General features: G+C 42.7%; 1 protein-coding gene across 6 annotated transcripts in view; it reads left to right on the top strand.

The window, feature by feature from the left end:
* LOC119970292 (probable global transcription activator SNF2L2) overlaps window positions 1-14,007 on the top strand; it is a 188,747-nt gene that overhangs the window by 113,193 nt on the left and 61,547 nt on the right. For all 6 annotated transcript variants that reach the window (XM_038804675.1, XM_038804672.1, XM_038804676.1 and 3 more), the window contains 3 exons: window positions 830-943; window positions 3,692-3,799; window positions 10,386-10,472. In XM_038804675.1, coding sequence (XP_038660603.1) covers window positions 830-943; window positions 3,692-3,799; window positions 10,386-10,472 — 309 coding nt within the window. The remainder of the gene's footprint in view (window positions 1-829; window positions 944-3,691; window positions 3,800-10,385; window positions 10,473-14,007) is intronic.

Raw genomic sequence — 14,007 nt, 5'->3', positions numbered from 1 at the left:
GCCGGCGTTGGACTGGGTGAGCACAGTAAGAAGTCTTACAACACCCAAGTTAAAGTCCAACAGGTTTGTTTCGAATCACTAGCTTTCAGAGCACGGCTTCTTCTCAGGTGACTCATCAGAGGAAGGAGCAGTGCTCCGAAATCTAGTGATTCAAAACATCAAAACTGTTGGATTGTTCTAAGACATCTTGCAGAATTTGAGGATCTTTTGATAAACACTCTTCCTTGCTGTCTCAAAGTGCTGAATCTAGGTTAAATATAATTCTATAAATTTGGCTGCCTTCTGGTACTGCACTCAAACTAGCCATGCAAGAGTCCAGTTAGCATTAGCATTTATGACTGGGGAAACAAAGCTGAATCTGATCCTGTTTCATCCAATATTTACATTGAGAATAAGCATTAAGAACAGAAAAGGTAACTTTCTCCACCAAGGCTAATGTGCCAAAACTAATTGTAGTAACTCCGATGAAACTAGTTAAATGAGCAAAGACCAGGGATCAAACTTGGTACCATCTGGTTTATGTTCTTAATGTTTTGGATAGTGCATTTATCCAAACTAAAATGAAAGATTGAGACATGAGAGTAAACTTTAAGATAGCTGCCAGGCAATTTCTTCTCTCTCCTTTCTCGCCCTTTAAAAAAACATTAACGTAACATAATTTCATGGTGCCTATTCAATTGGGTAATGCGTATTTTTATGCCATTGTTTCCTAAGGTGGAGGAAACCTTGGTGTGATTTTTAACCTTTGTTTTAAATTAAAATTTACTATATACCTTTCTGAGAAAGGCAAAGAATCAAAAATATATGTTCTGGATTGTTTGTTTTGCAGGTGGACCTAAATGAAGAGGAAACGATCCTGATCATTCGTCGTCTTCACAAAGTGCTGCGTCCTTTCCTTCTGAGAAGGCTGAAAAAGGAAGTGGAATCCCAGTTACCAGAAAAGGTTGTAATATTTTCTGTAAATCTTTCAAGAAGCTCAGAATTGAACATTTATAAATAAAACTTTCACAATGTGGATTCTACTTATAAAATTGCTTTACTAACGGAGCTCCTACAAGGTTGTTTACATTTTTATTTAAGTCATTTGCTTCATTTGTCTTTGCAGACTGCTTCCCCCTCCTGAACCTCCTTTTCCTCCAAAGTTCTTAACCATGTCCCTTCTTGAATGCTGCGATCATTCTCGCAACTCCACATTTGAACACATGAGTAGGCCATTCAATCCCCTCAAATCATTCTGCCGATCAGATGGATCATGACTGATCTGTATTGCAACCCTTATCTACCCACTTTGTTAAGCTCTGAATATCCTTGCCTCCCAAAAATCTATTAATCTCCGTATTGAAATTATCAGCTGACTTAGCTCAAGAGCTCTTTGGGCGAGATGGTTCCAGATTTCCACAACCTTTTTTGTGAAGTGGTTTCTAACATAAACCCTGAATGGCCTAGTTCTAATGTCAAGGTTGTGTCCCCTTGTTCTGGAACACCTAGGAAATGACACAGAAAGGAACGAAAGCAACAAGTATTTTGAATCTTCTTAAATACTTCAAGCCTTCCCTCCTAATTTAAGCATTTTAGTCCTGGTATCATTATAATAAATCTGTGTTGTGCCCCTTCTAAGGCCAATCTATTCTTCCTGAGGAGCAGTACCCTAATCTGAATGCTGTATTCCAGATCGTTCTAACCAGAGTCCTGTACAATTTAGCTTCCATTTCTTTATAATCCAGCCCTCCCTTCCACAGCCCTGACATGGCATAATCAAAATCACAGATGGCATTCTCAGTACTTGGTGTTACTCTGTCCCTCCTCATCCTACTTTCCTACTCAAATGTTTTTCCAACTGTTGGTATTGTTGGCCAGTGCCTGTACACCATTGTCAACTTGTGGGATTGCCTTTGCGATCTCCCTGGCTTAAAACCTACAATTTGACCAAGCTTTCTTCAAATAGAGCAAGCCAAGCATCAACTTTCGTCTGTTTAAACCGCTGTGAAACACCTTGTGACTTTTTAATGCTGTTATGAATTTATGAATTATATTGCTATTAATGCGTACCTAAAAACACTTTGCATCACCAAAAAAGTACCAAATGAGTCTTATGTCAAGTGGAATTTGGGAAGCTCTTCAATTCATACCTGCATAATTTTTGCATTGCTTTGTTTAAAGAGAGGAAACCTTAGACTACACAACAAAGTCCCTGAAGTGCAGATTTTAAAAACATTCCTCAGGTGTTTTAGGTTCCTTGCTTTTTGCTCCTGTAGTCTGATGAGGGTGTTCATAGACTAAAAGGTAAAATAAACTGAAAAACAGGAATCAATGAGGTTGCTTTTAACACCAGAAGTACTATTCTTGCTGGTTCAATCTCAAATGCTGTGCTTAATGCAATAATAACCTGAAACATAGCTAGGAAATTGTTTTGTCATTTTTAATTTTCACTCCCATTATCCTGACCCCCCAAGCGATCAGCTGATTTCTTGTTGATTACCACATTACTGACGCTCCTGTTCCTACGAAGAAAGTTTATCAGTAGTGTGTCCAACACTCGCTAATAATCAAATTTAAATATCAACTGCTAGTCTAAGGAAGTATTGGGGTACGTTGGTATTTGATTTTTCAGTATCTTTTGTCTGCCATATTTATTCACCAGCTTTAATTGCAAACAGTTCAATAATATCAATTAATTATTTTTCTAACACTCCATGCATTATAAAGATGTAAAATCCCTTAGTTGTAGATGTGCATTAGGAGAAATGCATTTGTGTAGCATCACCTCTAGCCAGTTCTCCAGGGCAGCAGAGCCAGTGTCCACCTGACGTTCTTCATCGGTATCATTGCAGGATGCCGCATAGGCTGCTGCCTGCATTGGGGGATCTACATAGTAACAAAGTGGCTTGGAGCGAAAAGCTTTCTCCCCCAGAGATATAATTTTCAAAAAATAATGGTCGAATTAGAGTTTAGATCAGTGGTTCTCAACCGGGGTCCACATGGACCCTGGGGGTCCATCATTACTGGGGGTCCACACAAAAAAAATACTGAATTGGGGGTCCACGGTGATATTTTAGTGGTCCATAGAGCAATTCTACTTCAGAACAATTGTTATTACTGAGAATCAAGTAGAAGAAAAAAATGTTTGTTTTCATGATGAATATTCACCATTCTCTCTCTCTCTCTCTCGCACTGACAAAGGTCAAAGAGAGATTATAATCTATCTAATTTACCTTGAGGGCTGAAGGGGCTCAGAACCAAAAAGGTGCATTTGCTGTGTTTATTCTTGTGGTACTGTATTCTGAGAAAAAAAAATCCATACCGGTTGATGACAAATGGGTTTATTGTGCTTTAATGACAGTTGTTGTTGAAGATTGCCCGGGCTATTGTCCCATTAGAATAAGTTTGGCAACGTACGAAAATACCGCTAATCCGTTTCCAACCCTCACGGTAAGGTAGATGGACTTTAGGATTAGTTTACCATGCATATAAGAAGCTTTTTTTTCTGTGGAATGGCTATGGGGGTCCACAAAAAAAGATTAAGAGGAAAAGGGGTCCATGGGTTAAAAAAGGTTGAGAACTCCTGGTTTAGATTTATCTTTAGCATGCTAGCTTCAGTGTTTCTTAATAAATACGTTTAACGTAAATATTTTTTCATCTAATTGACCTTTTTATTGCTTGCATGTAATAACAAATTAAATTTTATTTTCAGGTTGAGTACGTCATCAAATGTGACATGTCTTCTCTACAGAAGATTCTATACCGTCACATGCAAGCTAAAGGAATTCTTCTTACAGATGGTTCTGAGAAAGACAAGAAGGTAGGGATATAAAAGATGATCTGCTAAATACATTGTCTTGGATTATGATCTGTGTCATATTTAAGCTTACACTTCTGAGACTGTAGCCACCTAAGATGGACACTGGGCTACAAAATGGAGAACTGCTAAGGCTGCAGGGAAAAACCAGTCTTAGCAAGGACAAGCAGTTTGCAGAAGACTAATTAGCATTCTGCACGTACAGAAATATACTTGTGAGGTGTCTAAATACGGCACCTGGCGACTCCTGAGCATAATTACATATACAGAGCCATAGTAGTGTTAAGCACACGGCCTTTAAACGGAGGCGTGTTAATACACTCCAGTAAAACGAGCAACAGAGACATTTAAAAGTATACATCATGAAAAGATTTATAGGTCATCTTGCATATTTTGCCTGTGCCAGCTCCTCGAAAGAGTTAGCCAGGCATGTACTGGACCGGTCAAATCTAGAGTTAACAAAGGCATGGATGGTGGCTTTCAGTAATAGAAGAGATAAGGATGGAATCCAACAATATTACGGGGGTGGAAGTAGGCTGTCATATTGATGGGATATGTGGTCTTCATGACGAAGATATGAATACGCTTTTAAGGCCAGCATTAATTGCTCTCGAGAAGGTAGTGGTGACCAACTCTTTGAATGATTGCAGCCTGTGTAGTGTCAGTACAGTTGTGGTGCTGTGATGACAGAATAATGGTGATATGTTTCCATATGAGGGCTACTTATATTCTTGCATGTCAAAGAAATATTAGTACGTTGTTGTAGCTTATCTTGTTGATGATACACATTGCAATGACTGGGGGTCATAGTGGAGGGATGAATGGGCACTAGTCAAGCAGACTGCTTTGTCCTTACTGATGTCAAGCTCCTTCAGTGATGTTGAAGCTCCATAATCCATATAAATGGAGAGCATTCCACCACATTCCTGACTTGTGCATTGCAGATGGTAGAAAGGAATAGGTTGTCAAGAGCATACCCAGCCTCTGCTCATGTAGCTGCAGCATTAATGTGGCTGATCCAATTAAGTGTCTACTCAATGGTGACCCCAGAATGTTGATGGTAGGAAATTCAGGCAATGCCATTGGAATGTCGAGGACAGGTGGCTGGGCACTCCTCTTGGAGATGGCCATTACCTGATACTTAATGCAAATTTTACTTGCCATTTTTCAACCAAAGCCTGAGTGTTGCCCCTTTTGTACTAGATTTGATTTCATCCATGAAGAATTTTCCCTGGATTTCTATTGATTTCAATTTGCAAGGTCTCCTTCATGCCAAACTGGGTCAAATGCTGCCTTGAAGTTAAGGAAAATCACACTTATCTTTCATTTTAAGTTCATCTCTTTTGTCCTTGCTTCGACCAAGGCTAGAACCAATTGGCCCTGGTGATAACCAAACTGAACATCAGTGAGCTGGTCCCTTTTGATAGCACTGCCAACACCACCTTCTATCACTTTGCTGATGCTGTGAGAGTAGACTGATGGGATGATAATTATGAATTGGACATACTTGGGCAAATTTCTGCCTGTGTAGCAAAGGAAGCTGAAACATCGATCATGGAACGCTTATTAATGGTTGAGCTTACAAGTGTGCTAATGTAATTTTCTGCCACTTCCATGCTGGAAATGGTGGGCTCCAAGCTCTGTGCAAAGCCCAATGGAAAAATTACTGCCAGAATCCTCTTATGCTTCTTGACGTACACTCAGGCTTTTTGGCAGTCCTCTCATTGTGGCAAGTATTTCATCATGCATATCCATCAGCCTTCTTTTGTAGCCTGACCTGTCAAAGTGTTCACCTGCGTCCTCTGCAATAGAACTATGGACGATCTTGCTTTCTGGTGAGTTAGCACCTGTGCTCCCGTATCCCCTGCCCTGGCTGTGGGCCACTTAAGCCTATCAAAATATGTGCAGATCCTCTATCCTAATTTATGTGCACTTAGTCTCTGAGCTGGTGATGGAACATGTGAGATCAAGTGATGATGTTTATTCTTCATTATTTTCTCTTTGCACTTCCTCCTGTTGTTCTTCCACTACTGCCGAGCCAGGTGGCAACTCTTGGACATCTGAAAAGAAAAGTGTAGACTGTGTTGAGGGAGTGGGAAGGAAACTGAGATGTGCATGCTTACAGCATCTGTAGTTGCTAAATCAGAAGAGATCACATAATATGGAGCAATAGGGTGTGAGAAAGAGAGTTGGGTATGAGGATGTCACCTTTATTGTGGTTTCCGCAACATCGCTGGCTACAAATGGGTGCTCCAATGATGGCAGACACTGCCCTCTCATTGGAGAAAGGACATGCAGCTTTTCCCCTGCAAGTTAGAATCTGCAGCCTACTGGTTGTGTGTCATCCTTCACTACAAGAAAGAAGGAAGTGTGTCAATGTGTGTGGTGGAATGTGTTTAAGTGATACTACTGTCATGGCTAAATACCTGAAAGTGTGTGTAAACGGTCAGTTGAGAGTGAGGCTTTCAGTGGTAATGTGTGTGATGGTACGGTGAAGCTATAATTATGTCTCAGTCATGATTGACAGCGATTGTTGGTAGTTGAATGAAGATATGGTTCATTGAGCAGCGTGTGAGGTTAAGGGTGCTGTAGCTGGGATATGGTATTTAAAGGTACACTCATTGATCTTGATCATGAGTGTGAGGTCATGGAACTTGTTTCAGCACTGCATCCAGGTTCTCTAGGCTTAATTTCAACTCCGACTGCCATAGCTGTTTGTTCCGACTGCCTTTGCAATGTTTGTCGGGTGGCTGCCAGTATCTGCAGTGCCTCGATCAAGGTCTCTGGAGTCTGATCTCTCCCATTGTGGCTTTATTGCCTGTTTCCCAGACCCGAATCGGTTAGGTTCCTGAAAAATGCAACTTCAAGTGAAACAAATTTAAGCAAATCAGATTTTCCTATTATTACTAATGTAAAAGCTGTAGCTAGGTTCTGTAGGACCTTTCACTTCAGAAAAGATAACTTGAACGTTATACTCTCTAAGTTGAAATACTTTGTTCCTAAATTTTTATATTTGCAAATAACTTAACTTTTAAAATATGGTTGGTGATGTGAGGAGGATGTCGCAAGTTTGGTGCTCCCGTCGGCATCCTCAATTCTCATTCTTTTCCCTTTTTTATTTTTGGAAAAAAATTCGCCGGGGATTGGTCCAGTCGACACCTTCAACTCTCGCTCTTCTTTCTCCGTATTTTTTTAATTTACTGAAGATTAGTCCAGGTGACACTCAATTTTAAAGATACGTTGAGCCCAGCGAGAGCTGTCCAACAAAAAGACAGAAATAAATGTTTCTTCATCAATGGTGACAATGACTTCCGGTAGTGACCATGGAGTGAGTGGTCATACACGGGGTGGCTCCAGATCGAAGGTGTTGGTTTTGGCCCTATTCACCTGCGTTTGGGTTGATTCAGCAGAAAAATGGAGTGGAGAATGTAGGGCTTGCTCACTGGCAATCGGACCTAGCAGAAGACAGCGTGGGACCTGGCTAAGGAGTTGGAGGAGACTCGTGGCGCAGCACCAATTGTGAAAATGGCAGAGGGGGAAGGGCCGGCTGCGACGGGAAAGCCTCCGATGGAGCAACTCATGAACTTCATCAAGGAGCAATTTTGGCAGCAAAGAAATTAGATGCAGAGCGAAGGTGATTGACGGGGCAGTGGCACCTCTTCGCGGGTTTCTAGATTGGGTGGAGAAATGCCTTGAAGCACAGGGAGTCACGGTCCGGGAGGTAGAAAAGGTAGTATCCGACCAGAGTGACCAGATTGTATCTTTGGAGGCAGAGGAGGAGATCCTGTGAGATCTATGCAAGTCGCTGCGGTCAAATGTGGAGAACAGGTCCAGACAACAGAACTTGCGGATTGTGTGCATGCTGGAGGGAACGAGAGCCACGAATTATGTTTTGAGGATGTTGGCCAGATTGGTGGAGGAGAAGGTGTTGGACAAGGCCCCAGAGGTGGACCAGGCCCATAGGTCCTTGAGGCAGAAACTGAGAGCAGGGCTGCCGCCGCAAACGTGATTGTGCGAATGTACAAGTTTTTGGACATGGAGAAGATCCTGAGGTGACACAGGTCCGTGAACGGGAGGGCAATTGAATCCGGATCTACCAGGACATTGGAGTGAGCTGGCTAAAAGGTGAGGGGGATTCAACAAGGCCAAAGCCGTGCTGTACAGACGATTGGATTGGATTGGTTTATTGTCGTGTGTACCAAGATACAGTAAAATGTATTGTTCTGCGTGCAGCTCAAACAGATCATCCGTACATGAAAAGAAAATACATAATAGGGCAAACATAAAATACACAGTAAGCACATAAGACACAGGCTTAGAGTGAGGAACCTGCAAGAGAAGGTTAGTGTTAGAATTAATTTTGAAGAGATTAGTATGGTTTTCGGAGATGTAAGAAGAGGATCTGTGTGGGAGAGCTTGCAGAGAGTGGCCACGTTCAGACGCCTTCCCTAAGGAACATTAGTGAACCAGATGGGATTTTACGACAATCGACATTGTTATCGTTAGACTTTTAATTCCAGATTTTTATTAAATTCAAATTTCAGCATCTGCAGTAGCGGGATTTGAACCTGGGTCCGCAGACATTACTCTGGGGGCTCTGGTTTACTAGTCCAGTGACAATACCACTATGCCACCACCTCCCCTCTTATTGTTTCATGAGGCGGTGGAGAAGGGTGAGTTGCCAGCAATGTTATCACAGGTGCCAATCTCAAAAAAGAGGAAGGACCCACTGAAGTGGTCTCCTTCGTTGTTGAACATGGACATGAAAGTACTGCCGAAGGTGTTGGCATGTCGGTTGGCGGGGAGTGTGCCAGAGGTGCTCTCTGAAGATCAAACAAACTTTATGAAGGCTAGGCAGCTCTCTAGTAACATTATGAGGCTGTAGAATGTAATTATGACTCCGTCGGGGGCGGGCACCTGAGGTTATTGGATGCGGAGAAAGCTTTTGGTCGGGTAAAGTGGAGGTACCTGTTTGAAATTCTGGGTAGGTTTGGGTTTGGGCCAGTGGGGTGAATCTTTTGTATGCGTCCCCTGTGGCTAGTGTGTGCACGAATGAGATGAGTTTTGAGTTATTTTGGGTTACACAGGAGAATGAGGCAGGTATGCTCGCTGTCACCATTGTTATTTGTGTTTGCAGTTGAGTCCTTGGCGATGGCCCCCCCCGGTATCAACTGAGTAGCGAGGGATTTCGAGGGGGTTGCTGTATGCAGATGGCCTGTTGTTCTTTGTGTTGGACCCACTGGAAAGAATGGGCAGAATTTTGACGTGTTGGAGAGATTCAGGGCCTTCGCCAGTTATAAATTGAATGTGGGAAATTGAATGCGAGGTGATTCCGGTCAGTGCGGTGGGGTGGGGGGCAATTTGGGGGTGCTACCATTTAAGGTGGCAAGAGAGCGGTTCAGGTATTTTGGGATTCGGGTAACGCACGAGTGGGCCACGATGCACTAGTGGAACTTGACAGGAACTGGAAAGGCAGCAAGTGAGAAGGCGGACAGCGCCTGGGAGGGCCTGCGAGTGGGAGAGGCTGTTCCAAAATGACACCAGTTGGGCCACACCACCCTACGCCAGGCACAGTGCAAAACAACATTAAAAAATACTCCAGACATGAACTGCGAATACCAGCTCCAGTAACTGACATTAAAGTGGAACAATTTAAATTAGGGAATTTATAACCGGGGCGTTAGCACATGAACGTCATGGTGCATGCTGCCTGCAGTGGAGCCAGTGGGCACAAGTTAACATTGCATCTATGGCCATTGTCGGAGGCTATCAAATTTTGCCCATATTAATGTGAGCGTGAATGTACTCTGTTTAAATCCATGTGCTGCGATTTTCACATTTCTTCTTAAGATAGGATTAAGCAATTAAAATATAAAAACAATCGGTTAATGGGATTAGCCAAAATTACAAATTGAGTCCCAATGCCCTTCTGAAAAAAAAAAATGAAATGAAAATCGCTTATTGTCACGAGTAGGCTTCAAATGAAGTTACTGTGAAAAGTCCCTAGTCGCCACATTCCGGCGCCTGTTCGGGGAGGCTGTTGCGGGAATCGAACCGTGCTGCTAGCTTGCCTTGGTCTGCCCTCAAAGCCAGCGATTAGTCCAGTGAGCTAAACAGCCCCTATGTGCTTCAAGTAACAAACCTGATGATTAGTTTAAAATCCAAATACTGCGGATGCTGGAAATCTGAAATAAAAAGAGCAAATGCTGGAGATACTCAAGTCAGGTAGAAGCTGTGGAACATCCCTGTTCTGATGATGGGTCATTGACCTGAAACATTAACTCGTAAATTCTACCTGACCTGCTGAGTGTTTTCAGCAATTTCTGTTTTTATTTCTGATGATTTGTTTGTTCCTACACATGTATATTTGCTATGATGCTTCTAATCCAATATTAAGAGTTGGTCCGCAATAAACTAAGTCCTCTTGCTGGGCCAAAGTTAAATAGCGATTTTTCAAACTGAATTGATCTTGACACTAATCAAATACTGTAATTTGTAAAATACCCACATATGTGTTCAAAGGTTACTTGGGAGTGGTCCTCAAATGCTAACTTGTTGTTGATTAAAATTCCTTCTGTTTCTCCTTTAGGGTAAAGGTGGTGCTAAAACCCTCATGAATACCATAATGCAGCTCAGAAAAATATGCAATCATCCCTTCATGTTTCAGCACATAGAGGTAAGTTTCCAATGCCATCTGATGAGGAATATTCGCACACTGTTTATTTTCTACAAAGTAAAATTGATTCTCACAATAAGTTGCCCTTAAATGTTTTTTGCTTGAACCCATAATAAATGTGGAGAATCCATGAGGCAGAGAGTATCGTGGCTAGCACTATAGAGAAGTAGTCACACCGCAGGGTAAGAGCCCACAGGTAGGACAGGAATGGGTGAGAGGGAGCGTGAACAGCCAGTGGTCATGGTTCACGTAGGTACCAGTGACATTGGTTAAAAAATGGGATGAAGTCCTAAAACTGAAATATGTAGGGCATTAGGAAGTAAGTTGAAAAGTAGGACCTCAAAGGTAGTGACCTCAGGATTACTACCAGTGCCACGTGCTAGTCAGAGTAAAAATAGCAGGATATATAGGATGGTTCGAAAAATGATGCAAAGAGGGAGGATTTCAGATTCCTGGGATATTCGGACACATTCTGGAGGAGGTGAGACCAGTACAAACTGGACAGGTTACACCTGGGCTGGACCGGGACTGATGTCCTAGGGCGAGCATTTGCTATTTGGGGGGGGGGGGGGGGGGGGGGGCTGGCTAAGCAGGGTGACGGCGGAAAGGGAAACGAGGACAGTAATGAAAGAATGTAAAATGCAAAAACGATAGACAGCCCCCTCTCAGAAGCAGGTACAGCAAGTAATTAGGAAAGCTAATAGAATGTTATATTTTTTAATGAGGTGAATTAATTACAAAAGTAGGGAGGTTATACTTCAATCCTATAAGACACTGGTGAGACCACAGCTGTACACAGTATTGATCTCCCTATTTAAAGAAGGATGTAATTGAGTTGGAATCAGTTCAAAGAAGATTTACTAAACTAATACCAGTAATGGGAGTTTGTCTTATGAGGAAAAGTTGGAATAGACTAGGTGTGTATCCACTGGAGTTGAGAAGAGTAAGAGGCAATGTGATTGAAAGGTACAAGGTCCTGAAGGGTCTTGACAGGGTGGAAGTGGAGAGGATGTTTCCTCTTGTGGGGGAATCGAGAGCTCGGAGTCACTATTTAAAAGTAAAGGGTTACACGTTTAAGACAGAAAGGAGGAGAATTGTTTTCTCTTATAGGTAGAGTGCGCCATTATGTTTCCTGTTGGCTAATCACTCTTCTAGCTATCTATCCATGCCATCCATAATGATAATCTTTTATTATTGTCACAAGTAGGCTTACATTAACACTGTGAAAATCCCCTAGTCACCACAACAGCGCCTGTTTGGGTACACGAGGGGGAATTCAGAATGTCCAATTTACCTAACAGCACGTCATCAGGAATTGTGGGAGGAAACCGGAGCACTCGGAGAAAACCCACGCAGACACGGGGAGAACGTGCAGACTCCACACAGACAGTGACCTAAGCGGGAATTGAACCTGGAACCCTGGTGCTGTGAAGCAACAATGCTAACCACTGTGCTACCGTGCAGCCCATGTTACCCCCTAACACTGAGCTTCTATTTCCTGCAACGGCCTTTGCTGTGGCACCTTATCAAATGTTTTCTGGAAATCTAATCAGAAGGCATTTGATTAAAGTGCCCCATCAAAGGTTATTGCAGAAAATAAATGCTCATATTATTACGGGCTAACATATTGGCAAATATTAGGGGCGGCATGGTAGCAAGTGGTTAGCACAGTTGCTTCACAGCTCCAGGGTTCCAGGTTCGATTCCCGGCATGGGTCACTGTCTGTGTGGAGTCTGCGTTCTCCCTGTGTCTTTCTGGATTTCCTCCGGGTGCTCCGGTTTCCTCCCACAGTCCAAAGACGTGCAGGTTAGGTGGATTGGCCATGCTAAATTTCCCTTAGTGTCCAAAATGTTTAGGTGGGGTTACGGGGAAAGGGTGGTGGTGTGGGCTTGGGTAGGGTGCTCTTTCCAAGGGCCGGTGCAGACTCGATGGGCTGAATGGCCTCCTTCTGCATTGTAAATTCTATGATTCTATGAAATGTGCAGTCATGCATCTATCCTGCCTCTTTGTGTGATTTTAATTAATTTATGTGATTTTAACTAATTTATTTTATTCACTTAGTTATTTTCTTTTATGTATGTTAATCTTGCCACTAATTCCTGTACTATTTTAAATGATATGAATAGAATAGACCGTAACTACTCACCGGGCAGCACGGTAGCATAGTGGTTAGCACAATTGCTTCACAGCTCCGGGGTCCCAGGTTTGACTCCCGGCTGGGTCACTGTCTGTGTGGAGTCTGCACATTCTCCCCGTTTGTGCGTGGGTTTCCTCCGGGTGCTCCGATTTCCTCCCACAGTCCAAAGATGTGCAGGTTAGGTGGATTGGCCATGCTAAATTGCTCTTAGTGTCCAAAATTGCCCGTAGTGTTGGGTGGGGTTACTGGGTTATGGGGATAGGGTGGTGTGGGCTTGGGTAGGGGGCTCTTTCCAAGAGCCGGTGCAGACTCGATGGGCCGAATGGCCTCCTTCTGTACTGTAAATTCTATGATAATAGGATACCCCCCAAACAGCAAGCTTCTTCACCTGTAGTAGACCAAGAACCAGTTTCTACAGATTGAAAAAGTTAGAAAAAGCAAAGGAGCATCTCCATCCTCCTCCTCACCTAACTCCCTAACTCAGCAAACTTCAGCACTCCATTCAAGGTTGCACTCCAGTGCTAGGCTGCACTGAGATGCCTGAATTAAACAGTACGTTTGTCATCAATTTAGCAGTTAAGTTCACTTGTTCTTGTAATGTATTTGTTACCTTGGTTTTGGTATTCTCCCTTGCACTCCTATCAATAAAAGATAATATTTACTGGATTATAAGTGAGAATGCGCGAGGAATGCAATTAACATTTGATTTCCAAATTTGGAATGAATCAGGAACTAAGGGACATCCGGAAAAAACAGAAAACGCTGGGTAAATTAAGCAGGCCTGGCAGCATTTGTGGAGAGAGAAACTAAGTTCACATTTCGAGTCCATATAACTCCTTTTCAGAGATGAAGTGGGTAAAAGTGTCATGGATTATATAGTGAGGAATGTCCACCTGGAATTGTATTCCAACAAGAAATCTTGGGTGGAGAAAAAAAACTCTAGAGAAAAGAGAAATGATTTAATGTTGAAAAATGCATTTAATCAAATCTGTACTTCCATATGTTTATTTGTTAAAAATAATTGGGTGGAATTTTCCCCAAATTTGGCATTGTCAGATTGTGATTTAAAACCAGTATGTTTCTTTCCAGAAACAGGCAGGTTTTCACTCCCAGTCTTCTGACACTTTGTCCAAAAAAAAAGCAGGGGAAGTGTATTGTGTGTCATTCTTGTGGAATGGGGGCTGATACAGCAGCAAGCTTGGCCCTGATCACAAAGTGCATAAAATCCCCACACCCGACACGGGACCTCTGACCCGAGGGGAGCACTCCCTAATCCTTGAGCACAGAAAGCCAACCTCCTCTTTCCCACCACCCCCCACTTCTCAGTGAATGCCCACCCACTGCCGTGTAGACATATTGTTGTTTCTCCTCTCTTTCCCTCACCCCTATAGGATTTCC

Source organism: Scyliorhinus canicula, chromosome 8 (genome assembly GCF_902713615.1).
Source record: "Scyliorhinus canicula chromosome 8, sScyCan1.1, whole genome shotgun sequence".
Classification (NCBI taxonomy): domain Eukaryota; kingdom Metazoa; phylum Chordata; class Chondrichthyes; order Carcharhiniformes; family Scyliorhinidae; genus Scyliorhinus; species Scyliorhinus canicula.
Note: the sequence above shows the minus strand (reverse complement) of the source record. Positions and strands in the feature narration are given on the sequence as shown.